Raw genomic sequence first — 27,033 nt, forward strand, 5'->3', positions numbered from 1 at the left:
AACTGCACCCAGGGTATTCACAAAGTGTCTAGCTTCAGCCATTGCATTTTTCAGGCAGAGAAATATTCAAATATACCCATACATGGACGATTGTCTGATTCAGGGAGAAAGCCAGGACTTGCTATTAAAACAGCTGGCATTCGTAAAGAAACTTATAACCTCACTGGCGTACACCATAAACGAAAAGAAATCTCACCTGGTACCCTGCCAACAGATTGTATTCCTGGGCGCAAGCTTGAACACAACTTCTCAGATGGCTTTCCTCACTCCAGAGAAACAAGTTTATTTGACAGCCTACTTCAAGCTACTGGCCACAAAGACTCTGCTATCTGCAAAAAAAATTCTGCACGCCCTGGGATTCATGGCCTCTTGCATCCTACTAATTCCATATGCAAGGCTGCATATGAGGAAACTACAATGGTTTCTAAAAGAACTCTGGTGTCAATATTCTCAGGACCTGGAAACAATTATTCCTATCATTCCTTGTATAAAGACAGAGTTCCTTTGGTGGGCAGAGGCCTGCTACCACAACAAGGGGCTCCCATTCACTCTAACCCCTGCCGCCCAAACCCTAACAACAGATGCATCAGACTACGCATGGGGGGCTCACTTGGCAGGGCAGTGCATTCAGGACAAATGGAACCCAAGACAGATGCACCTGCATATCAACCAAAAACAAATGTTAGCTGTGCAGAATTCCTTGACAGCCTTCAAAGGCCACATTCATCTAGGACAATTATTGGTAAAGACAGCCAACACCACAGTTATGTGGTACATAAGCAGGGCGGAACCCACTCATATCCTCTTTACAGACTAGCCATGGCTCTGTAGAACACAGCCTTGAGCTACCAAGTGCACCTACAAGCTCAATTCCTGCCAGGCAAGCTAAATTCACTGTCAGATGACCTAAGCAGAAATCTCATGGACCCACATGAATGTAAACTGGAAACAAAAATATTCAACCTATTGAGGAACAAATGGGGGACTCCAGAGATGGACCTGTTTGTCTCCCCTCAGAGCTACCAATTGGACAAGTTCTGCACAAGGACTTCCCACAGTCAAGCTTGGAAAGTGGATGCCCTGTCCTTTACCTGGGAAAGCCTCTCAGTTTCTGCCTTCCCCCCCTGCCTCTCCTCTTGAAGATTCTACTAAAGATCAAACAGAACAAGCCAAGGACAATACTGATTGCAACAGACTGGCCACGCTAGCACTGGTGCCCTCTCTTGTGCAGTATGACACTGCTGAAACCATGGCACCTACCTCAGACACCTTCCCTGCTGTCCCAGCAGGTGGGCCAGATTCTGCACCATCAGCTTCAAACCCTGAACCTTGCAGCCTGGCTAATTCCTTGAGCTCTCCAATAGCATCCCTCAGTATGCAGGTGCTAGATGTCATTCTGGAGGCAAGGAGGTCTAGTACTAGAAAATCCTATGCTGAAAAGTGGAAAAGATACTGTTCCTGGAGCCAGACTCAGGGGATGGGCACAACGGTGCCCAGCTTAATGCATATTATTCAGTATTTAACAGAAATGCTCCACAAGGGCCTATCCTTTTTGTCTATTAAAATTCATGACTCTCCCATTTCAGCACATTATAATACTGAACCACCCCTCTTCTCTCACCTTCTGCTAAAGCAATTCCTCAGAGGGGCCAAAAATTTAAGACTTCCCCCCAGGCAAGCCCCTATTCCAGCCTGGGACCTTAACCTTGTATTGGAAAAACTCACTCTTCCTCCATTTGAACCAGCTGCAACTGCAGAGCTGAAATTCCTTTCTTGGAAAAAAGCCTTCCTTCTAGCCATCAATTCAGCAAGAAGAGTGTCTGAATTACAGGCCCTCATGGCAGTGGAGCCCTTCATTATCTTCCATGCAGACAGGGTTTCCCTCAGGACCAATCCTTCCTTTATGCCCAAGGTGGTGTCTAGTGTGGCCCTAAATCAGTCCATTAATTTGCCTACCTTTTTCCCGAATCCACAAAACAAAGAACGAATACTGCATTCTTTGGACATGCACAGACAACTTAGATTTTATTTGGACAGGACTAAGCCTCTCAGAAAATCTGAACAGCTGCTAGTTGGCTTTGCTGCAGGGACAGAGGGGAAGGCCATTTCAAAGCAAACCATTTTTAAATTGATAGCCCATTGCATTAATTTCTGCTATAAGCACCATGGAAAATCTACTCCACAGGGGATAAAATCACATTCTACCAGGGCTGCATCTACCTCTACAGCCTTTCTCAGAGGAGTCCCCTACCAGGGACATCCTAGAAGCTGCTACCTGGAGCTCTGTACATGCCTTCACCAAGCATTGCCACATGCTTATTGTTTTCTAAATCCAGAGCTGGTTTTGCCACTGCAGTTTTGCAGGGCTTAATAGCTGGTCCTAATGCTCTCTAACTTCCTCCTCCCTTCCTTAGCTTTGGGAATCAACCCAAATGTGATGACTGCAACAGTGAAACATGAAGAACATAGTACAGTTGTGTACACTTGCCATAAATGTAGATGTTCGAGTGTATTCACTGTTGCAGTCCTGGTTACCCTCCCTCCAGCCACCTGACTTCTCTTGGCCCTACCTTTCCTTCTTGTTTGGTGTATTTAAGCTTTCTGGTGTATTTGATTTTTGATGGAGGTGTACCATAACATATAATTGCTTCCCATTGTGGGGGCACCTGATATCTGGGGCAAGAAAAACTGATGTAATGGCATCGGCTGCATGTTTTATACCCCTGACGACCTGACGTCATGGAAGAAGAGACGGCGTCTGCAGGAATCCAAGACTCTGGTATTCAGGCCGGCTGAGGGCTACCTGTAGGCAGATAACCCAAATGTGATGACTGCAACAGTGAATACACTCGAACATCTACATTTATGATAAGTGTACACAACTGTACTTTATCATACAAAGATCAAAATAAAATACTAAAGAAAAAATAGGATATTCATACTGTCAGAAAAGCTGCCCTCGTACAAAGAGAACATTGTTAAAAATTATATCAAGTCAGCATCTGCAACAGGATGATCAATTCCCCAAAATAGAATACCAAGAGGAAAATCTGTGTGTGTGTGTGCACGTGACTAGAACAGTATATAAGATCTGTATTAATTCAGTTATGTTAGGGGTATTGGTAGGGACACATTTGTTCCGAGGTAAATGTTATATCTCTCGCATCATCCATATTCAAGAAGTAAAGTAGAACAGTACCTGAAACTGCAACATTAGTCTGCGTGGTTTGTTATAAAAAGTTATTTGTTGCTGCTCTGAGTTTGGTGCTGCAAAGTATATTCTTTTATCAGTGTATATTCTGCAAGTTTCTGTATGCAACAGACTATGAATGCAACTATAACCAGCCAGCAAGACTGAGTGTCTTAAGACTTTGGAGCCATCACAGTAAGCAGCACCTTATCATTATTTTTTTCAGGAATATGATTTAATGTTTTGTTTTAAGAGGGCCAGACAGAAAATAAAAGATGTTCATTTCATCAACATCAGTATAGTTACTCAATTGCTGTGATTTTTCCTAAATGAACTTTTCTCGATTATAACATAACTTATTTAGTTTCCCTGTTTTTTTAACTTTATTCCACATAAGTAAATAATGTAGTTGCTGTTCATTTCATCTGCTTGAGTTTGTCAACTTTTTGCTGGTATCCTTTTACTGACCTTTTTTGCACTTCCTCACCTCTTTTATCCCTTGTAGGTCACATTTCCATGTTCAGTGGCGGCTGGTGACTTCAAATCACAGGGGGGCTGCAGGAGACGCTGAATGGGCGGGGTCAAAGGGAAGGGGTGTGGTCAACCATAAAGGGGAGGAGCTATGCACAAAACCACAAAAAAACTAACTTTAATTAAATACGCTGCCCTGGGTGGCAAACCATCATTATGAAAGTCCAATCAAGACAAAAATAAGTGTAGAAGAATAAAAATATTTCAATGCATTGGCTGCATGACAGCTTACTTAATATCTAGATGGAAACAAAAGGTTGTGAGGCATGAAAAAATAAATTACTTTTAAATACATTACTGGAATGCCAGTCAAAATCAAGTATAAGAAAAACCAGAAGCACTCAACTCAAACCACTTCTCCTTGCACTGCAGTTCTAATTATAATATATTCAGCTTTATTAAAGTACCAAGCAACATGCTGAAAGTAGAAATCTATGTGATGCCCCACTTGTAAAAATGTTTCTTATCCAAAAAGACCTGCTGCCTGACAACTTGTTTCATGGGGAAAACATGATAAAAGTAAAAAATGAAAAGCAAACAAGAAACAAGCTCAAGATACATTGCTTAAAGGATTACTGTACAGGTTATGGACCACACATGATTGGCATTCTGTTTAGTTTACGGGTAAAGCCTGTAGAGATGACTGGAAGTCTCCAACAAGTGTAATGAGCTTTTTAAAATAATGGAATCCTGTCCTTTAATACCCAAGGCTTATACATTATCTAGTCAAGTATTCTCTGCATGGCAACAACAGAAAGGCTTTCAATGTTGGCAATTCTTTAACAGTATGCTTATTAAAGCTTACTTGCATCTTACGATGTCAGACAAGCTTACCTTATTGGTCATTAAAGCATTGCTACTTAAAAACACAGAGCAACAGGCACTTTGAGTAATAAGCATAAATCAACAGTACAAAAATATGACAGAAACCAGACCATTCTGCAAAATCAAGGACAGATGAAAAGCCACTGTAGTACTTATGCAGTGTGTCCTCCCCATCCAAGGTAGATACAACTACTCCTTGCCTTGCTTGGACACATCCAGAGTCACTACATGGGGGAGTGGGGTGCAACAAGCATGTCACAATTTGAAATCTCTCTGGCTGACTGTGATGGCCCTGACACATTTGTCATACCTCTCAACTTCAAGAGCAAGAAATCTGGACAAAGCCATACACAGAAGTGGGACAAAGGCACAACAATAAGGACAAATTTTAAATATTGCTCTAATAAACTTAGAAAGATAATAGAATAGGTCTTGCATTAGTATGAATTTTCTGAAGGGTATAAAATCTGAAACTCAAATGTCTGTCATTTTCTAACTTCAGTCTTTAGTGATTTGTCACTAATTTGCCAAAAAACACAATTTTATGAAAAATGGACCAAAAATGTGATGCAAAAATATAAAATAGACACACAATACAGCTTCTACCTGTCAAAGGGACACTTTAATATTAGTACTGCTACCTTGAGCAGCTGACAAAATAAAAGAATCTACATGCATTTCAAGTAATCTATAACTTTGATTATTACAGTTATTTCTTAATTGTAAACCCTCCATGTTTTCTTCCAAAATTGCTATTTTGGAGGGATTATTAGGGGAAGAGCAACATTTTGAGCCAAAATTGGGGACAGTTGAGAGGTTGGCTATGCCTAATTCTATAAAGCAATTTATTTGCATGTACCTCTCAACCTGTTAATGCAGTAAATCTGAACAAGGCCAAATATATTGGGGGCACATATAAACAGTACTAAAATTGCTCTTGTATAAATTGAGACAGTTGATAGAACGGCTCTTACTTTAACATGCATTTTTCTGAAGGTTATGAAGTCTGAAACTTATTATTTAGTGACTTCTGGCAAATCATTTAGGAATTAAAACTACAAATTTTATGAACAACAAACCAAAAATAAGAAGCAAAAATCTATTCATTCTTTGAAAATCTGGACAGTTGGGAGGTATAGTTCAGCTGGGCCTGTCTGAGTTTGCTGCCCTTCCCCTGACAAAATAATGGTTGAACTGGAGCCTCTGCAGCCATTCCAATTAACCATTACTTGGCTATTTCACTCCATTTACCATAAACACTAATGTGCATACTGCTTTACTTCAATGATTGGACTTCATTTGAAAGTTTTATTTTGTATTTTACAGCACAAACATTAAGTCATCTGTTAAACAAAGCAATGCAGTCTCACAATGAAAACTTAGCATTAAAACTTCTCTGCCCTTGAAACTCACATTCATTGAAACAGCATTGAAACCCACATTCAAAGAAAATACATTTTGCCAGTGGCAGATAAAGATTAATTTTGGGCTGTTTTGAATCATAGGCCCCTTGCATATGAAACATACATGTGCTCTTTGATACACCTTCCTCATTGTACTAAAAATTATATTCCTTGTACAATACAGTACACTTGTTAGAGGGTGTTTTAAATTTGTTTTGAACATTTTTCCAGTAAGCAATGAAACAAAACATATGCACCCATAATGGCAAAACTGCCCAGTTGAGAACATTTATCATAAAAAGTCTACTCAGACTTCCACAGTCCACCATTATTAGTAAATATACACAATTCCACAGTCCACCATTATTAGTAAATATGCACAATTCCACAGTCCACCATTATTAGTAAATATGCACAATTCTACAGTCCACCATTATCAGTAAATATGCACAATTCTACAGTGCACCTTTATCAGTAAATATGCACAATTCTACAGTCCATATTTAGTGAATTCAGTTCTTGCCATAGCTGTCAACCTTAGCACAAAAACCTGGACGAAGCCAATAATGGGGGAATACAGTCCCAAAAATAGGGACAAATTTAAAATATTCATCTTATAAACTTAGAAAATTGCTAGAAAAAAGGTTGTGCTACTATGTATTCTGAAGAACATGAAGTTTGAAATTCAAATGCCGGTCAATTTTACTGCGGACAGAACAAAAACAATTTTCAGCAGAGACGCAGGATTAATACTGCAGACATGTCTTTGTAAAATGGCAGGGCATCAGAGCAAATCCACACAAACACAGAGAGGAGATGCAGACTCCACACAGAAGCCACCCCAACCAAGAATCAAACCAGAAAACCTATAGCTGTGAGGCAACAATACTACCACTGCACCATCAAATCTGCAAGAAATTAAACATTCAGAAACCTGAAGTCTGAAATTCAAATGCCTGTCAATTTTACTGCGGACAGAACAAAAACAATTTTCAGCAGAGATGCAGGGATTAATACTGCAGACACGTCTTTGTAAAATGGCAGGGCACCAGAGCAAATCCACACAAATACAGGGAGGAGATGCAGACAGAAGCCACCCCAACCAAGAATCAAACCAGAAAACCTATAGCTGTGAGGCAACAATACTACCACTGCACCATCAATTATACAAGGAATTAAACATTCAGAAACCTGAAGTCTGAAATTCAAATGCCTGTCAATTTTACTGCGGACAGAACAAAACCAATTTTCAGCAGGGATTAAAATTGCAGACACGTCTTTGTAAAATGGCAGGGCATCAGAGCAAATCCACACAAACACATGGAGGAGATGCAGACTCCACACAGAAGCCACCCCAACCAAGAATCAAACCAGAAAACCTATAGCTGTGAGGCAACAATACTACCACTGAACCATCAAATACGCAAGGAATTAAACATTCAGAAACCCTTAAGTCTGAAATTCAAATGCCTATCAATTTTATTTAACATTTTTTAATCAGGACAGTCTGACTTGGAACAAATAAACAATTTTCAGCAGAGGCCCAGGAAGAAATAATGCAGACATGTCTTTGTAACATGGGAGGGCACAAAAACAAACCCACACAAACACAGGGAGAAGATACAGACCCCACAAAGAAGGAACCCCAGCCAAGAATCAAACCCAAGAACCTGCAGCTGTGAGGCAACAATGCTACTACTACACCATCAAATATCAAGCATTGCAACATTTACAAACCACAGATATTATGAGGAACAGATCAGATCGAATATGAGGTAAAAATCTGAAATTTTTTTACAAATGGTGGTGGGTAGGGAACTCAAGTCTTTAACACCTGCATACAGGGTACAGGGTTCAAGCCTGAGGCATTCCCTACCACACCACCATAAGCACCTGGGGCATTTTCACACACACACACACACACACACACACACACACACACACACACACACACACACACACACACACACACACACACACACACACACACTCTCTCCAGTAAAGCACAAGCACCATACACAAACTCCAATAAAGCACAAGCACCATACACAAACTCCAGTAAAGCACAAGCACCATACACACACATTGTAAATTAAAAAGCACAAACTCAATAAAAATAAAAAGGCACCTTACCTGAATGAATACATCCAGAACGTCCGTACATACATCCTTCCCGCGCAATACTGAAGACCCGCGAGATCCCAATGCTCCTTCCCGACGCCGACGAGATCCCTAAGGCTCTGTCCCGAGTCCCTGCTGCTCCTCTTGCAGTCCGGACGCGTCCTATAATCCTGGCGGGTCTGTGCACTGTAAAAGTGCACAGACGTCTCCTTGTGTCCCTCTATGGGGACGGCCGGGCTGCCTTGAGCATGCGCATAGACCGATAAGTCGGGACTCGGTCTATGCGCATGCGCGAAGTCCGCGAATTTTAAAAAAAATATTTTTTTTTATTTTTGAGGGGGCTGCAGTCCGGCAGCCCTATGCCACGAGCCGCCCCTGTCCATGTTACTATGTTGTATTTCTCATACCATTGTCTGTAGTCCTAAGTCTTTTATACCGTCCACGTTGCTATAGCTTGTTTTATGCCACTGACTTGTCTTCAGTCTCCTATCTCATCCTTGGCCACCTTCTCCAGCACAAGATAATTTATCTTTCTAAAATCTCAAACCGTCATTTGTATGTTTGTATCCTTAAATACAGTAGCATGATTACCCCTTGGGTAGCAGCGCCTTAACCCTGACATTCATGGCACTCGCTGCATTTATTAGGACCACATGCAGTATTCTATCTATTTTGGTACAGTCCTTCACCCAGAGGTGTAAATCTTCATGGTGCATAGCCTCAGTCATTTCCCACTTTTTTATATCAAGCTGCTAAAAAATCTTCCTAGCTGCACCAGGCAGATTGACATTCCCCTAAGTATCCTCTCTGCTGTAGCTCTTCTTTTTATCAACTCCATTTTCTCATATTTCTCCCTTGTTGTGTCTCAGAGGTGCCAAAGTTTATCAGTCCACTAGCTTACCCATATTCTTCTACATAACTGCCAGGGCAATTAACATAACCTCTGACCCTGACTTCACTTTTGTCACATACCTGGAGTTACATTAACATATCGAGAAAAACATTTTCATTTTTCTGGTACAGTTGTCTTTTACCAGCTTTATAGCGATAGCAAATGTTCATAGAGTGCATTGTCAATGATGTAATCATTTGCATCTGTCTGATGCAGTATTTAAAAATGTTTTGTTGGTAAGTTATCTTTTTTTTTTTTTTTTTTTTTTTTTAAGTGTAAACTCAAAGTGTATAACTCTATATGAACAACACAGTTTACTTTACTATTCTTATTTTTCAGTTACAGACCAATTTATTATCAAAATTCCTGCTTGTTGCAAAGTACTGTTATGAAATAAGAAACTTTGAAACCGCAATGCAAGTACTGTTGGCCATGGAAAATGTTACAGTACGGCAGTTACCTGTAAGTCCAAAGTCATGTCTATGTTAATCTGTTTTATCATGTATCTTGTACAAGAATGGTGATATGTTTAATGCAAACTCTTCAAAGTACCTTTTCAGTTTGTCAAATATATACTGTACACATGTTTCGCTGAGGTGAAATGGCTACAAGAAATTTTATTTGTTCATCACTCAGGTTAATATTACTTTCATTCTTTATCTAAATCAGAGTGCTGATTGTTAACTAAGGAATCAGTTTAATGCAGGGCTATGGTATTAAATCTAGATAATTATTAAATAGTTCTATGGGATACTTGGGCCTGTTGTATGGTAAACAGCTGATTTCTGTATGTGTTTTTATCCATAGATATCAGATATAAGAAGGGGCTAGACACCTACCCTTCTAGCATGATAAATAAGTTTATGTTCTACAGTGATAGAAAGTCAAAACATGTTAACTTTACTAGAGGTCAAGCAATTCGTGTACCCATGACACAGTGTTTTTGGTTGAGCATTTTCAGACATTTGGTAGGGTACAGTCTGCAAATGGAGGCTTCCTGACATGCATTTGTCTTGAGGATTCTAGCAAAATATGATGGTGTTCTGTGCAGTGACTATATGTCAGGATAACAAAGTAAAACATGCATTAATGCTATCCTAGCAACCTGCTCATACATTTTAATAATGTGTTTACATTTTTCCACCAAAATAAGCTTCTAGGCTATGACTCAGACAAATAATCTATGGAAAAAGGGACATTTTGTAACCACTTTCTTTTTTGTGTGTTAATTGTAGCCCCCCTTACTTCTACCCTTTCTACCGATAGGCTGAACAAGGAGAAATTTACTGTCAGCTGCCTGTCGGGTGCCAGGATCCGCCACATAACGCATGCACTCAAGTCACTCCACAACAAGTACAAATACGACTCTGTCATTGTCCATGCTGGAGTGAATGACTTGAGACATACCTCCCTGGACTACATGAAAAGAGACATGGAAGAGTTCTTGGATCATGTGGCTCAGGCAGGTATGACCCTAGCCCTGAGTAGCATCCTGCCTTCACCCAGAATGATACCACAGTATAAGGGCAAAATGATTGATTTCAACAATTGGCTAAGCTTTTGGTGTCAGTCAAAGGGGATCCAGTATGTCAGCCTGGGAAAACATGATCATGATGCTTTGCCAGAGATGGGTCTGCACCTGTCAACCCTGGGATTCAGGTTACTGGCTAAAGCTCTTGCCACCCCTATAGTGCCTTTTTAGGCAAGGTTCAAAGGATAAAACCACCACTGTAACAGATACAAGCATACAAAATCTGAAGGTAATGCTACTCAATGCTAGAAGTCTAAACCTCAAAATGCACTCTCTCAAGGCACTCCTAAAAATGGAGAACATCGATATCTGTGTAGTAACTGAGACCTGGTTCAAGGCTCCAGAGAGCACCCTTGCAATACCAGGCTACAACTCTTACCACACTTTTCAGCCACAAAACCAAGACCAAAACACTAAAGGTGGAGGAGTGTCCATATTCACCAAGGATATTCACACCTCCAGGCTAGTTGCCCAACACAATGCATCTGAAATTCTCCAGGTGCAACTAACACTAGGTTAGACTGCAATCCAAATTGTAGCTTGCTACAGATCCCCCAGCATGTCCCAAGATTCTCACTACACCTTTCTAAACATACCGGAAAATATTAAGATACAACCAAACACCCTAATCCTGGGTGATTTCAACTACCCTGCCATTAACTGGGAAAACTACTCGGGTACCAACTCTTTTTCCCAACGGTTCTTGGAATTCATAAATTCTAATGCCCTGGATCAACTAATCCATTGTCCCACCAGGGGCTCCAATATCCTAGACCTGGTCATTACCAACATGGGAGATAGATGCTCCACACCAGTGGTCATCCCCCTCATTGGTATATATGCTCCACACCAGTGGTCATCCCCCTCATTGGTCAGGTCTGACCATAAGCAAATCACCCTTGACATCCACATCCCACCCCCACCCCCCAGTAAGGAAACCTCCTTTAAAAACCTCTCCAAAGTCAACTTCATGCTACTGAAGGTAAGAAGTGACAAACTTTACGACACCCATACAGACGGGATCTGAAAGTTTGACTGCAGAATCCTACACTAAGGCACTGTACAAGCACAGCCACTCGTAGAATCCCAAATAGAACCAAGATGCTCTTCTCCAAAAAAAAAGGAAGCCAATCTGGTGGTCCCCTGCTATAAACAAACTATACAACAGAAGGAAGAAACTGTTGCAGAAAAGAGGAAAATCCCAGGATGCAAAAAAACTCCCCCTCCAGCCTCAGTAAGAAGCTGAGATCCCTCATAAAATCCTCAAAAGCTAATTATGAAAATAAAATTGCCAAAGATTCCAAAGACAACCACAAGGCATTCTATAGTTACGTCAAGAATCTAAATGGCAGTGCTCAGATCTGCTCTGAGCTACAACAGAATGGCATTAAATATATTGATCCCAAGGATATTGCCAATATCCTGGCAGATCGATTTAGTGCCAACTTCACCCCCCTCACACCCCCTAAAGGGCCCATCTCAATACCAAAAGATTACCAAATTCCAGTAATCACAGCCACACAGGTAGAAACTGCACTGTCCAAAGCTAAGAATACATCAACCATGGGACCAGATGACATCCCAGGCTGTGTACTACATGAACTACAAAATCAACTGGCACCTCACCTAAGTGTCATGTTTAATCATAGCCTCGCCTCAGGCTTCATGCCCACTGAGTGGCGCACAGCTATAGTTATCCCACTCAACAAGGGGGATCCACCTTGGATCCCGGGAACTACCATCCCATCAGTCTGACAAGCCTGATCTGCAAGGGCATGGAATGCATTATCATGGAACTTATAAACAAAAGACATTGGCAACCTTCAAACACTGGACCCCACCCAGTTTGGGTTTGTGAAGGGCCGATCTTGTCTCCTGAATCTGACTGACTTCTTTAAATCAGTCTCCAGAGCTGTGGGTGAGGGTAAGGCGGTCCACACAGCCTATCTGTACCTCGCCAAGGCCTTCGACACCATCCCCCACTCTGGAATCATAGATAAACTTACTAAGCTGGGCATAAATCCCTATGTCACTCGATGGGTTGCCAACTGGCTTACTGACAGAACCCAGACTGTAAAAGTAGCTGACTCCAAATCCAGCTCCAGACAAGTGACAAGTAGAGTACCTGAGGGTTCAGTCCTGGGATTGCTCTTGTTTGGCATCTACTTCTCTGAAGTACAGGCCAGCACTAAGGGACTCTGGCTAACAAAGTTTGCAGATGATTGCAAACTGGGAGCCATTACTGAATCCCCAAATGATGTGGATAGTCTACAAAAAGGCCTTACAGAAACAGATGCTTAGTGCCAGAGCCATGGGCTCAAGCTCAATGCCAAGAAATGTATAGTTATCCCCTTTGGGAAAAAAACAGGTACCTGTGAATTACCACATAGGTGGCAGTACACTAAACACCAAAGTGTGATAAGAGACTTGGGGACACAGGTGGACAGTGGTCTTACCTTCGATAACCACATCGCCACAACCATCAGGAAATCCTTCTATGTGGCACACCTCATCACTAAGGGCTTTTCATTCAGAAAAAAGGAGGTCATTGTCCCACTGTACTCATCCCTCATTAGACCCATTATAGAGTACAATGCCTCGTTTGGTATGTACCTCACAAGATATCTGCAACAGCTGGAAAGGCCACAGAAATACCTCACTAAAAGAATCACAGGCCTAAAGCAGATGCTGTATGCTGACCATCTAAAAAAACTCCACCTATACTCTGTCACATATCTACTCAGAGGCGATCTCTGCTTAACATACAAGGCCATGTCAAACCCAGAGCTTGTTGGACATGCCACACTTAGAAATCACAATCCCTCAGAGCCACACGCTCCATGGATCTAAACCTTGTCATCACAATGAACAAAACATGCTAGAGGGGTAGGTTCCTGGCCCAGAGACTCCCCATACTCTGGAATAGACTGCCCATACATGTCAAGCAGAGCACTTCCTTGGCCCTCTTCAAAAGTAACCTTGACGATTGGATGGCAGATAGGAAATTCACCCCAGGGATCATGTCAGTCACCCTGCTAGACAGGAGTCCAGGAAAGTAAATGTTGTGGAAAGAAATAGCCAGGGAATTGTTATGGCTAGGCTTGTATAGGCCCTAGGGTCAATAGCCTATTACCAACCTATGAGCCTATACCCATAAACATCCTTGCAAGTTTAATGCTTCCATGGTGTCCCAGTAAAGACAAGGTATTTATCCAAGGGAGTGTCCTGCAGAGACCTTACTCATCAAAGTAAAAAGCAGTTGTCCCTTTGGTGCAAGATTTTCTATTCTCTGCAGAGGCCATACTTGTCAAAGTAAAAAGCAGTTGTCCCTTTGGTGCAAGATTTTCTTGTTGCTGGTTATGTTGCTGTGTCAGTGGGAAATAATATTTATGAATTTTATAACTTCAGTTTCAGTTACAGACAGGAATATATCTATACACACACACTATTGTATAATTGAACCACTGAGTGTTTAGGCAGAATATATGTTAGTGTAAAGACCAATTTTAAAGAGGTTTTCAGGCTTAGTTCATCTAAATGTACTTCTTATAGGCAGACTATACTAATGTCTTTTTAAGATGTCTGAACACTTTTATCTTTTTATTGGACGTCAAAGCCCATTTATATTGCATAGAAATGCCCCATAGTATTAATCCTGGAAAATTATTAATGCTTTTTTCAGATTAAGTAGGGTAAAGGAGTGTACTGGAAGAGTCATGCACATAAAGATATATGTTATTTTTTTTTTTAATGTGGTACATTATTTATAAATGCTTTCAACTTGCCTTCCATAAAACCAAGAAAAAATGTGAAAGAAAGTTGCAAAAAATGTAATGTGTATAGACTGAATATATTCTAAGTCATTTAGTTGGTCATTCAACATGTAACTAGATGAAATGAAACCAACAAACACATCCCCTTGACTCTGAGAAGGGAGCAGTACTGTACCTGTCCCTTCTTGCGGGACCCATGGTAGTGGCCACTTCTTAGCTGTGCGGTCACTAGGTTTATATTTGTCAATTTTTATTCAGTGAGTTGCAGTTTGATAGGACTGTACATCAATGAACTGATACAGATCCCAAACAATTAAAATTAAATACTGAATAAAATTTAATTAGTAGTCCTTTTAAAGTTTGAAGCCAACAGTAAAACATTAAGTCTGGCAACATGGTGTTCAAAGGTTGATAGGTTCATACTTATTTAGTTTTGGATTATGCTTTTTGTTCTAGAAACCTACAGCCTCAGAAACCAGTGTTTTGGTGTGCCTTTACCACAAAATTTTATTGTGCAGATCACAGCTTTTCTGTTCATGCCCTAAAATGTCAGCCTTTCCTTTATGGCTATACTACATGAGCTACCCAGAGTTCAAGTCAGAATTCAGAGAGTTCCTGATTGGTCAGCATAAATACAAATTCCAAGAAACCGAGGATATTACTTAAAAATAAATTTTCCCTGTGAGTCAGCACCTTGTTCATTCTAACAGAAACAGTATAGCATAGGATGTAAATGCCATGCCTTAATAACGATTTACATGTAATTTCACAGGGATTGTTTCTTCTTCTGGTGTGTGTAGATGAATATGAGTATAACTATATTGTAAAACAACAAAAAGGAAAGAAATATAGTGATGAGTATAGAGATCTCCTGGAACTACCTCATGTTGATCAGGATTTGCTGCAGGAATGGTTGAAGAGAAGTGAACTGAAACCAAATGATGAAAGGGAATGGCAGCCCAGGATAGTGAAGTTACATGCATGTTGGTCAACAAAGTCCATATAATGAGAAACAGACAAATGTATGTTCTGTAGAAAGAACTGGAAACAGTCATACGCCTTGTTGCTGGGTGTAATACACTTATGGCAGAGGGCCTGTACATTGAAAGACACAATGATGTGGTAAGATCTTTGCACTGAGAATTGTGCAAACACTAATATAGAAATAGCTGAGACGCATTGGAAATATGAACCACAAAGCATTACAGAGAACAGAGGCATGTACATCAGGTGGGATCACCTGTTACCAGCAAATCAAAAACTAGATGCAAGAAAATCAGACACAGTAGCTCATGGAAAAAAAACAAAAGTAGCATCGATCATTGGAACGGCTGTACTTAGCGATAACAATGTCTCATGTACAGAGAAACAGTCATGAAATATCAGGATCTGCAGGCAGAAATGAAAGCAATGTGGAAGAAAGATGCCCAGACATTTCCAATAGTAGAAGGAGCAATAGGTTTCAAAAAAAAAAAAAAAAAAAAAAAATTGTCATACATAGATATGTTACCAATACATGCAACTCTGACTTGCAGGAGGAGTCAATTAGGGGCACATTGTGAGTAGTGCAGAGAGAATTTCTGGCTAGCAATAAAGACTGAAACAAATAATTTCACAAACTTTAATCATACTTAGACTTAGAAATGGGGTCCATTTCCATCATGGTGTTACAGACACAAATATTTGGAGAAATTAAACCATGTAAACCTTGTAAAATGTGTAACTATCGATTTTTCCCTGTACTTCAACGTCTGTACATGTTTCTTTTCCTTTGCATGTATTATTAGTCACATCTCTGTTCTAGTATGTCTTTCTTGACATTTGTTTTCTTTTGATGTGTTTATTTTAGTATTTGTTCTGTTATGCTTCCACTAAACCGTGTTTGTTGTTTTTCATTGTTAGTGTGATTGTAACCTGAGCTGACCCTGGAGCTGGTTATTCTGTGGTCAGTGCTCCACCCCAGTAACCTAAATATGAATGAATAAAAATAAATAAATACAGAGGAGACATTTTAATTCAACTTTTTCAGCCTGACCTTATAGGCCAGGGAGGAAGGACCATTCACGTCATTCACTATGAGAAAAATTAACCTTTTGGCAACAGTTTAACTACAGAGGGAATAGTAATGACCAAATTGTAATCCCACCAATTCTGGTAGAAAATAACAGAATTTAACATAGGAAAGTTCTGTTATGGTCATGACACTAGTGGCAATGTTATAACCCTGAAGTTACAGACTAATATGAAGGCTTAGTATACATTTCCACTTAGCAGTACAGCTGACAAATAACATCCCTAAATTAAAATAAATATATATATATATATATATATATATATATATATATATATATATATACATACACATATATATATATATATATATATATATATATATATATATATATATATATATATATATACACACACACACACACACACATATATATATATATATATATATATATATATATATATATATATATGCACACATTCCCAATTCATGTAAATATGTAACACCAAATATGTTGTAAAGGGTATGCAGCATTGGTGCAGTATTGCATACACAATGTAAGCCACAGTGTGCAAATTAATTTCTAAGGGAGCAACATTTTGCCAACAGAAAGTTGACAAATGGCCCAGTTTAGAGTTCATTAATGAAACGATAGAGCAGGCAGTAAAGATGGTAACTGTATCCAGAGTGATATATGCTGTGTGATGATCTCTAGGAGTATGAATAAAAGAAGGTAATGAAATGGGCATATTAGATGTGCAAATGCTGATTCTTTATTTCTGTATTTGAGACCTAGTCCACAGAAGACTGGGATTATTCTGAAGGGAGGCAACATTTATTTATTTGTTTGTTGATTAGGACAGTCTGACTGGGCAGATCACATTTTCTGGTTAAAAGCTACGCCACAGTACATTTATATTACCAAGTGAATTTCAGTTAGTTTTCACTAAAAACAACAGTTACATTTCTCATCAAACATAATTTCACGACAGGTATATACAGTAAACTATTTTCATCAACAATTATAAGTCTATACAGTTCCATCTGGAAAACCTTGCAGAAGTAAATGGATTGATACTGCAGAAGGGAAACATTACTGTAAAGAAGTTTAGTGTTCTTGCATTTATATAAAGAAAGGTTTGCAAGGAGTTCAACCTATGTAATGAAGTAAGTTATAAAATTATGTAGGAAGGGAGATTTTACAATTGTATAGGTTTGTAAAGAGTTCACGAGATATAATGAAGTAAGTTATAAAATAATCTGAGGGGGTAGAAGGTATTAGTATTGTATAGGAGGATATAGTTGTAATACCTCATGATTGCGACAGCATGGCACAGGATTGGTTCTATTTAGCCTGCTTGTTCCAAATTGATGTTATCTAGAAGGTTTATAACTTAGGTACACAGGGGCTGCATGAGAGGGTAGAACAGTGGATGCGGGCAGTTAGAAAAAGAGAAAGATGAGCGGTGTTGTTTAAGGGGGGATGAGAAGGAATGTATTAAGTGCAGGAGGAAAAGTCATTGGGTATTTAATGATTCAAGTAGAGGAGGAGTTGTGCAGGGCAAAAAGTTAGCGGTAACTGTAAGAAGTTTGTGCTTTCAGCAGAGGTCTCAGCTTGGTGATAAATGCATGACAAAGATTGGATAAGCTGTTGTTTGAACTAAATTTTATAGCCTGGGAGTTTGTTGATAACGTTTACTTGTATATAGGGCTGATGATAGAAAGTTTGGAAATGTAACAGGAGTCTATAATGAGTCCCCCAATGAATTATTTGCTTTAGTTATGCTTAGTACAAGTTTATCAGCAGAACAGAGTTCCATTGTGGGGGTATAGTGCAATTTGTTTTTGAATGCAGGCTATTGTTCAGGAAAATATATCTATTTGTATGCCATAACTAGCTGAGAGTATGTTATGTAGTTAATCTCTAGCCAGTTTAACCATTTTAAAGTCTGGCAGTGGTGAGCTTGGTGTGCAGTGGTGGTAGCAAATTTAGCTACTTTGTTGTAACAGCAGGCTAGTTTGAATTTTACTGTCAAGATTAGGTGTGTAAAGATCGATGAAGCATATAAGAGGATTGGAAGCAAATAGAATGAGGCTAGAGTTTTTCTTGCTAAGTCTATAAGGTACTGTTATGTCCAGTAAAGGGGACCAAGTTTTGGTGGGTGGTCTTAATTGTTTGAAAATGTTGATCAAATTTAAGATAGTCATCTATTACCCTTCCCAGTAATTCAGTCTGTAGTTCTATTTCATTTTTAGTGTTATTTACAGATGTAACTAAAAGATTGATTTTGATGGAGATAATGTTTTGGAGTGAAGAGCATCGGTTTTGTTTTATTGGAATTAAGGAGAAGGTTGAATTTTTCAGCCAGATTTCAACTGAATTGAAAGAAATTTCAGTGATTTTTTTTTTTTTTTTTTTTTGTAGTGTGGGTATTGTGGGGGGCTCTACATATTAAAAGCGAATCATCTGCATATTGTACTATATTTGCCTGAAGATTGTTTATGAAATATTAAATGGAGTCCTAATATAGAGCCCTGAGGGACCCCTATGGTAACTAGAAGACAGGTTCTGTTGCCATTTGACTGCCTGTTGTCTTCCAGCTAAATAAGTAAGGAGCCATTTAAGGAAGGATTGAGAGAGCCCCCTGTAGAGGAGAATTCAGGGAGTAAATGTTTGTGTGAGTGTTGAAAGCTTTGGATAAGTCTAGGATCACGCCCGACACTATGTTATCATTTGTTCCTATGCTAGTTTATAGTGTTAATGAGCTGAAAGGAGGTTGGTTGTTATGTTGTGATAGGGTCTAAAACCATTCTATGTTTCTGAGAACAGATTATTTGAATTTAGGTGATATAGGAGCTGTGCGTAGATAAATTTTTCAAGTATTTTTGATAGGGGAGAGGATTGCAATGGGCTTGTAGTTATTAAACTCTGTAGATGTGCCACCTTTGTGTAAAGATATAATAGATTTTTTCCAGATGGAAGGAACTTATTTTATGGATATAGATCTAGTTATCAATTCAGAGACTAGAATAGTAATTACATATACAGCCATTTTTAAATAGTCTGAGTTGGACAGCAGCTGAGGTGGTTAATTTTAACAGATGTAGGAGTTTTTAATAGTTGAAGTAGGTACTGGGCTGAAGTCAAATAGATGAGGATATTTAGCAGAGGCTAAAGGTACTGACAGGGTAGTGGAAGTATTAATGTTTGTGAGGAACAATATAGTCGGCATAAAATAGTTGTAAAACTGTGTGGGCATTGAATCAGTATTATTGTTGGATATAGGGGTGGGGGTGGTGATTTGACCTGGATGTAAAAGTTTGCTTATGGATGTGCAGAAGATTTTGGATTGTTTTGATGGTTATTTTGGAAGATGTTCTAACATGTCTAATTCCTTTTCCTATCCTTTAGTTCCTGTAAATTTGAAATAGATTGTGTTCTGTTTTTGAGCCGCTCTTTCCAGGCTTTGTTACACTGTAGCATTAATTTCTTAGCGTCTTTTGTTAGCCAAGGTGCAAGGTTGGAGTTGACCCTTTTAGTGTGTACTGGGGCAAAGTTACTGAGAAGTTTTAGGACCATCTCATTAACGTTTGAGACGGCACAATTTAAGGGCTTAGATTTTAGTATTTTCCAGTTATATTCTCTTAAGGATTTGGTAAAACTTGTGTTTGTTCAGAGTGGAGATGTTTGGCAATCGGGTTTTGATATTCAAAACAAAACCAAACTTTTACAACAAGCACCCCACTTCTAGTGTACACTGCAAAGCAACACAGAAAGATATATTCTGCCTCAAAATCCTCTTGCACTCAATCCTGCTGGTTCTAATTCGCCCACTCAAACCTATAACTATTGAGGAGAGCTGTTTGGTGCACTAACTTTGGTTTTCTTAATAACAGCAGTCTAAACCATTTCTAGCAGGCTGCCCCACCCCAATCTAATTTGAAGCAAACTTATTGTTAGCAAGAAGAAGCCCTGTTCCTCTCAAAGATGAAGCACAACAACCTAAACCATTCACAGCTTTAAGGGACAGGCACACCATACATCTTACCCACAATGCCTCGTGCAGTCTGTGTTGATCCTGTCTCTGTAAGGCTGCTTCTTGTACCTAGCAAGGGCATCAGTTGTTAGATACCAGACTGGATTGCAATCAATGCCACCTGCACATTGTACCACGTCACTGGCAGGCAGTAAACCACCACACTAAAATACCTCTCAGTACAACCTACATGTATGCTATATATTTACTTATTGAACTTGCTGTTCTGGGTCTGTAACAGCTCAACACATTTGCAGCAGGCAGACTCTTTTCAGTGTAACTTTAGCTGGATTACTTTTTACCTCAATATCTGTGCCCTGTAAGATGTTTATGCATTTGCTTTATGATAGAGTCCCCGAGTGTTATATGAGGTGCTGGTTATTCCTCTCCCCTCCTTATCAAACAGAACCCCAATTCTTCTGACACTGGTGATTACAGACTCACTTCCAAAATTACTTTTCTGTGTATAATTTTAGAAAATGTGAAGCCGCTACAGCTGGACGATCATTGGCTACTTACAGCGTATTTAACACTTTTGCTATGACTTTAGGAAACAGCACATCATTAAAATAGTTCTTATCAGGAACATGGTTCATCTCCTTGAGGTTAGAAATCGGTCTTTTCTCTGTTTTAGTCATTCTTAACCCTCTGTTGTTTAAGATTCTGTGTATCATGGAATCTTTCTTCACCATTTGGAAAGTCCACGATCCATTTCTGAGTGAAAATTTTATTATTTGAGAAAAAAATAATTTTTTATCTCATACACACCTATAGAGTCCATTTTTGTATGAAGAAAATTACAAGGCTTTCAACACGTAGCTACGTTCCCAATAGCCTCAGTGAGCGCTATACAAGATGGACCAGGATAGAATTTGTGGCTGCTCATTAAATTATCTATATTTACCTCGAAGGTTGAAAGGATGCTACTATTCTTTTACGTGATATGCAGTGGATGTTTGTTCCATAAGTGGGGAATACAGTGGGATATGACTCTATCAGATCATGTTTTATTTATCTGTCTATGAAGGTTGAGTTCCTATTATCTGCTAATTGAGGAATCATTTGTTCTGTGAAGGAACAGGAAGTCAAAGGGGGTTGGATCTTCCAAAGCTCAAGATGCTGCTAGACACACAACTATCTGGAACAGTTTATAAGAAAAAAAAAAAATCTAAACAGGATGTTACCAGTCTGTCCTGAGAAGTAAGAAGTTTTCAGCTACTGATATTTTTAGTTATGAATATCCGAGGTATCTAAAATTGCTATACCTTTGTTTACTGCAAGGTTCAGGTTTCCCACTTTTTTAATTTCTCCAAATCTTTTGGGTTTCTAATACCATGACGGGAATGAACCCCATTCTTAAGTTAAAGTATGATTAAAGTTCATGAAATTAGCATTGTTTCACTCTTTGATGTCAGCCAAAAGTGCTTCGCAGCACCAGCAATGTGCCCGGTAATGACTCCTCCTCCAATTTGTATGGAGTTACATGCATTGGTAGCGTATCTAAATATGATTGTAGACTCTTTTTATAAGACCCGTGTTGCTCCTAGTCCTATTAGAACTATCTGGCAATCATTCTTCCACATTGCTCTTTTTTCTTCTTGGAAATCATGATATTTTATAACTTTGTGTCTCTCCATATGCAGGACACTAGTCACCGAGTGCGGTGATTTCAATGATTAATGCTACTTTTGTCTTCTTTTCTTGGACCACTATATCTGGTTTTCTAGCATCTATCTTTTGAACTTTTAGTAATGGATGATCCCCTACACTTCATTTTTTATGATGCTTTCTGGCTCATGTTTCCAGTGTTTTTCAGCCACTTCAATACCATAATGTTTGTATAATCCCAGTGCAACAGTCTCACCACATTATTATGCCTTTCAGTATACAGTCCTTTGGCCACTAGTATGTTTTAACTAGGTGTGCACAGGTCAATTCTGGCTCACACAGTTATGTGATAGGGTATAACAAAGCTTAACTTAACTACCACTGACAACAGTTCCAAAAAGCAAATTTATTCAAAAAACCTTCACTCCTTGGCCAACACAGCCTTAAGAAGTCATGTACATGTAAAATACATTCCCCTTAAATACATACTGCTATAGAAGAATAAAACAATTAATTATATTAGAGATATCCAATTAATTTCACAGTTAAGTCCAAGAGGTACAAGGGTAATATATTTAAGAGTAAAGACTGATTCTTTGTACAACAGCTTTTCCTTAACATAGCTGCATCACCCAATTTTGTAATTACTTTTTTCCAAAATAGTAGCCTGCAATAACTTATAATCACTAATGCGACATTCCTTAAAATGAATCGCTACAGAACATTCTATTTTTGTTTTTTTTTATATCTCTGATATGCTCTTGTAGCCACATCCTAAACATTCTTTTACTTTCACCAATGTATATTAAGTTACAGGGGCATCAGAGGGCATAAATGATGCCCTCAGTTGGACATGAAAAAGACCTCATTAAATCAGACTTAATATTTATCCTACTGAAGCCTGTTACCACAACATCACATACATTACATCTGCCACATGGAAATGTTCCTTTAGGCTTTGACCGGTAAATTTTCTTAATGTAAAACAAAATAAGGTTTAATCAGTCTATCAGTTAAACTTTGTCCTTTTTTATAGGAAATCACAGGATTTTGACTTATTTTACTTACTTTTTCATCCTTTGTTAGAAATTTCCAAAAATATTTAACCTGCTTACATATCTCATCACTTAAAATATTGTAGGTCATTACACAATACGTTTTATATTGCACACCCACGTTCACACTGTCAGACTTAATATTTGCATAATTAGAAATACATTTTCCTTCAAGAATTTTATCTAAACCAGCAAAAATATCAGTTTTGTCATAACACCTGTTGACAAACAGAGGTTTGTAAAGTTTCTCTAACTAAATCTTCAATATTACAAATTCTGTGCAAACACAAGACTTCACCATATGGTAGAGAATGTAATAAATGCGGGGATGGCAACTAGTGCCGTACAAAAACTGGCCTCCGTCATGAAATGTTCTATATACAGAGGTGCGAATGTATCCAGTAATGTTGTATCTATACAGTAATGTTGTATCTATACAGTAATGTATCTGTACAGTAATGTTGTATCTATACAGTAATGTATCTATACAGTATTGTTGTATCTATACAGTATTGTTGTATCTATACAGTAATGTATCTGTACAGTAATGTATCATCTATACAGTAATGTATCTATACAGTATTGTTGTATCTATACAGTATTGTTGTATCTATACAGTAATGTATCTATACAGTATTGTTGTATCTATACAGTAATGTATCTATACAGTATTGTATCTATACAGTATTGTTGTATCTATACAGTAATGTATCTATACAGTATTGTTGTATCTATACAGTATTGTATCCAGACCTGCAAGGTGCACATCAAGAAAACAAGCAACATAAACCCCCTGTCTAAATGAATATTTATAGATCTTTGTATCATGCATTTAGTACATGTGCATTTAGTACAGGGTGCTGGCGGAAATTGGGCTACTGTTGGCAGAAGGAGGAGGAGGCAGAAGGCATTGCCGAAGGCAGGAAGAGAGGAGAAAGGCTAGGACTGTGATAGTGAGGGTCAGAACTTTGAATGTTGGCAGTATGACTGGTATAGGGAGAGACCAGATGGAAGGGGAGTAAGGCTAGGTGTATTGGAGGTGGGTTCAAATTTTTATCATGGTGTGGATGGGAGGAGAAATGGCGTAGGAGTTATTCTGAAGGAACAGTATGCGAAGAGTGTTTTGGAGGTGAAAGGGGTGTTGGATAGAGTGATGTTTATGAAGCTGGAAATTGATGGTGTAATGATTAATGTTGGTAGTGCAAATGCTCCGCAAGTTGGGTGTGCAATGGATGAGAGAGAAAAATTTTGGAGTGAATTGGATGAAGTGGTGATGACTGTACCCAAGGGTTGAGAGAGTGATGATTGGAGCAGATTTCAATGGGCATGTTGGTGAAGGGAACAGAGGGGATGAAGAAGTGATGGGTAGGTATGGTGTTAAACAAAGGAATGCAGAAGGTCAGATGGTAGTGGATTTTGCGAAAAGGATGGATATGGCTGTGGTGAATACGTATTTTAACAAGAGGGAGGAGCATAGGGTGACATACAAGAGTGGAGGAAGATGCACACAGGTGGATTATATATTGTATAGAAGGGCCAGTCTGAAGGAGATTGGAGACTGTAAAGTGGTGGCCGGAGAAAGTGTAGTTAGGCAGCATAGGATGGTGGTTTGTAGGATGACAGTGATCAAGAAGAGGAGGAGGAATGTGAGGGCATCACCAAGGATCAAATGGTGGAAATTGAAAAAGGGTAATTGTGAGGTGGATGAGTTAAGACAGACACTGGGTGGCAGTGAAGAGTTACCAAATAGCTGGGTAACTACAGCAGAGCTAGTAAGGGAGACGGCTAGAAAGGTGCTTGATATCACATCTGGACAGAGGAAGGACGATAAGGAGACATGGTGGTGGAATGAGGAAGTACAGGAGAGTATACAGGCAAAGAGGTTGGCAAAGAAGAAGTGAGATTGTCAGAGAGATGAAGAAAGTAGACAGGAGTATAAGGAGATGAGGTGTATGGCAAAGAGAGAGGTGGTGAAGGCTTAAGGATAAGGCGTATGAAGAGTTGTATGAAAAGTTGGACACTAAGGAGGGAGAAAAGGACCTGTACTGATTGGCTAGACAGAGGTACCGAGCTAGGAAAGATGTGCAGCAGGTAAAGGTGATAAAGGATAATGAGGGAAACATACTCACAAGCAAGGAGAGTGTGTTGAGGAGATGGAAAGAGTACTTTGAGGACTTCATGACTGAAGAGAATGAGAGGGAGAGAAGGTTGGATGATGTGGGGATAGTGAATCATGAAGTGAAACAGATTAGCAAGGAGGAAGTAAGGATAGCTATGAAGAGAATGAAGAATGGAAAGGCTGTTGGCCCAGATGACATACCTGTGGAAGCATGGAGGTATTTAGGTGAAATGGCAGTGGAGTTTTTAACCAGATTGTTTAATGAAATCTTGGAAAGTGAGAGGATGCCTGAGGAATGGAGAAAGTGTTTTGGTACCGATTTTTAAGAATAAGGCTGATGTGCAGAGCTGTAGTAACTACGGAGGGATTAAATTGATCAGTCACAGCATGAAGTTATGGGAAAGAGTAGTAGAAGCTAGGTTAAGAAGGGAGGTGATGATTAGTGATCAGCAGTATGGTTTCATGTCAGGAAAGAGCACTACAGATGCTATGTTTGCTCTGAGAGTGTTGATGGAGAAGTACAGAGAATGTCAGGAGGAGTTACATTGTGTATTTTTTGTAGACTTGGAGAAAGCATATGACAGGGTGCCTAGAGAGGAGTTGTGGTATTGTATGAAGAAGTCAGGAGTCTCAGAGAAGTATGTAAGAGTGGCACAGGATATGTACGAGGATAGTGTGACAGCATTGAGGTATGCAGTGGGAGTGACGGATGCATTTAAGGTGGAGGTGGGGTTACATCAAGGATCAGCTCTGAGCCCTTTCTTATTTGCAATGGTGATGGACAGGTTGACAGACGAGATCAGACAGCAGTCCCCATGGGCTATGATGTTTGCAGATGACATTGTGATCTGTAGTGAGAGTAGGGAACAGGTGGAGGAGACCCTGGAGAGATGGAGATATGCTCTAGAGAGAAGAGGAATGAAGGTCAGCAGGACTAAGACAGAATATATGTGTGTGAATGAGAGGGAGGATAGAGGAATGGTGAGGATGCAAGGAGTAGAGGTGGCAAAGGTGGATGAGTTTAAATACTTGGGGTCAATAGTTCCAAGTAACGGTGAGTGTGGAAGAGACGTGAAGAAGAGAGTACAGGCAGGATGGAGTGGGTGGAGAAGAGTGTCAGGAGTGATTTGTGACAGACTAGTACCTGTAAAAGTGAAAGAAATGTCTACAAGAGGGTAGTGAGACCAGCTATGTTATATGGGTTGGAGACAGTGGCATTGACAAAAAGGCAGGAGTTTGAGTTGGATGTGGCAGAGGTAAAGATGCTAAGATTTGCACTGGGTGTAACGAGGGTAGACAGGATTAGGAATAAGTATATTAGAGGGTCAGCCCAGGTTGGAAGGTTTGGAGACAAAGCCAGAGAGGCAAGATTACATTGGTTTGGACATGTGCTGAGAAGGGATGCAGAGTATATTGGGAAAAAGATGCTAAGGATGAAGCTACCAGGTAACAGGAAAAGAGGAAGGCCTAAGATAAGGTTTATTGATGTGGTGAGAGAGGACATGCAGGTATTTGGTGTGACAGAGCAAGATGCAGAGGACAGGAAGAAATGGAAACAGGTGATCTGCTGTGGCGACCCCTAATGGGAACAGCCGAAAGAAGATGATGATGTATCATGCATTTAGTGTCACCTTCAAAACTGTTATCAAAATTTGTATCTAGAGTTATCTATAGTACTCCATTATTTACCCCATATCATACTGTATTCTAGCAAGCAGATTCAGATTAAAACCATATTTGAATTTGACATTCAAAAAATATTTACACCATGTTTCCTCTGTTCAGCTTATCTTTTTTTTTTCAGAATGTGTTTTATGTTCCTACGCCATCTGTAGAAAGTTTCTTACTAAATGTTCCTGCAGGGAAGACTTGCAAAGCCTCTAATTCTTATTAAAAAAAAAGAATTTAAACCCTTAGTCTGGCTGTATATCTCTCTC

At 39.3% G+C, this 27,033-nt stretch overlaps 1 protein-coding gene across 2 annotated transcripts in view; it reads left to right on the forward strand.

Moving 5' to 3' along the window:
* The window catches only part of KNDC1 (kinase non-catalytic C-lobe domain containing 1), a 1,471,539-nt gene that overhangs the window by 1,337,333 nt on the left and 107,173 nt on the right, over positions 1-27,033 (forward strand). The window contains exon 27 of one of the 2 annotated variants that reach the window (XM_044056877.1): positions 9,302-9,424. The exons of the other annotated variant lie outside the window; for it this stretch is intronic. Within the exon in view, the coding sequence (XP_043912812.1) occupies positions 9,302-9,424 (123 nt within the window). The remainder of the gene's footprint in view (positions 1-9,301; positions 9,425-27,033) is intronic. 2 annotated transcript variants of the gene reach the window in all.

The sequence above is a fragment of the Protopterus annectens genome, chromosome 14.part0 (assembly GCF_019279795.1).
Source record: "Protopterus annectens isolate FY-2018-M chromosome 14.part0, PAN1.0, whole genome shotgun sequence".
In the NCBI taxonomy this organism is placed as follows: Eukaryota; Metazoa; Chordata; order Ceratodontiformes; family Protopteridae; genus Protopterus; species Protopterus annectens.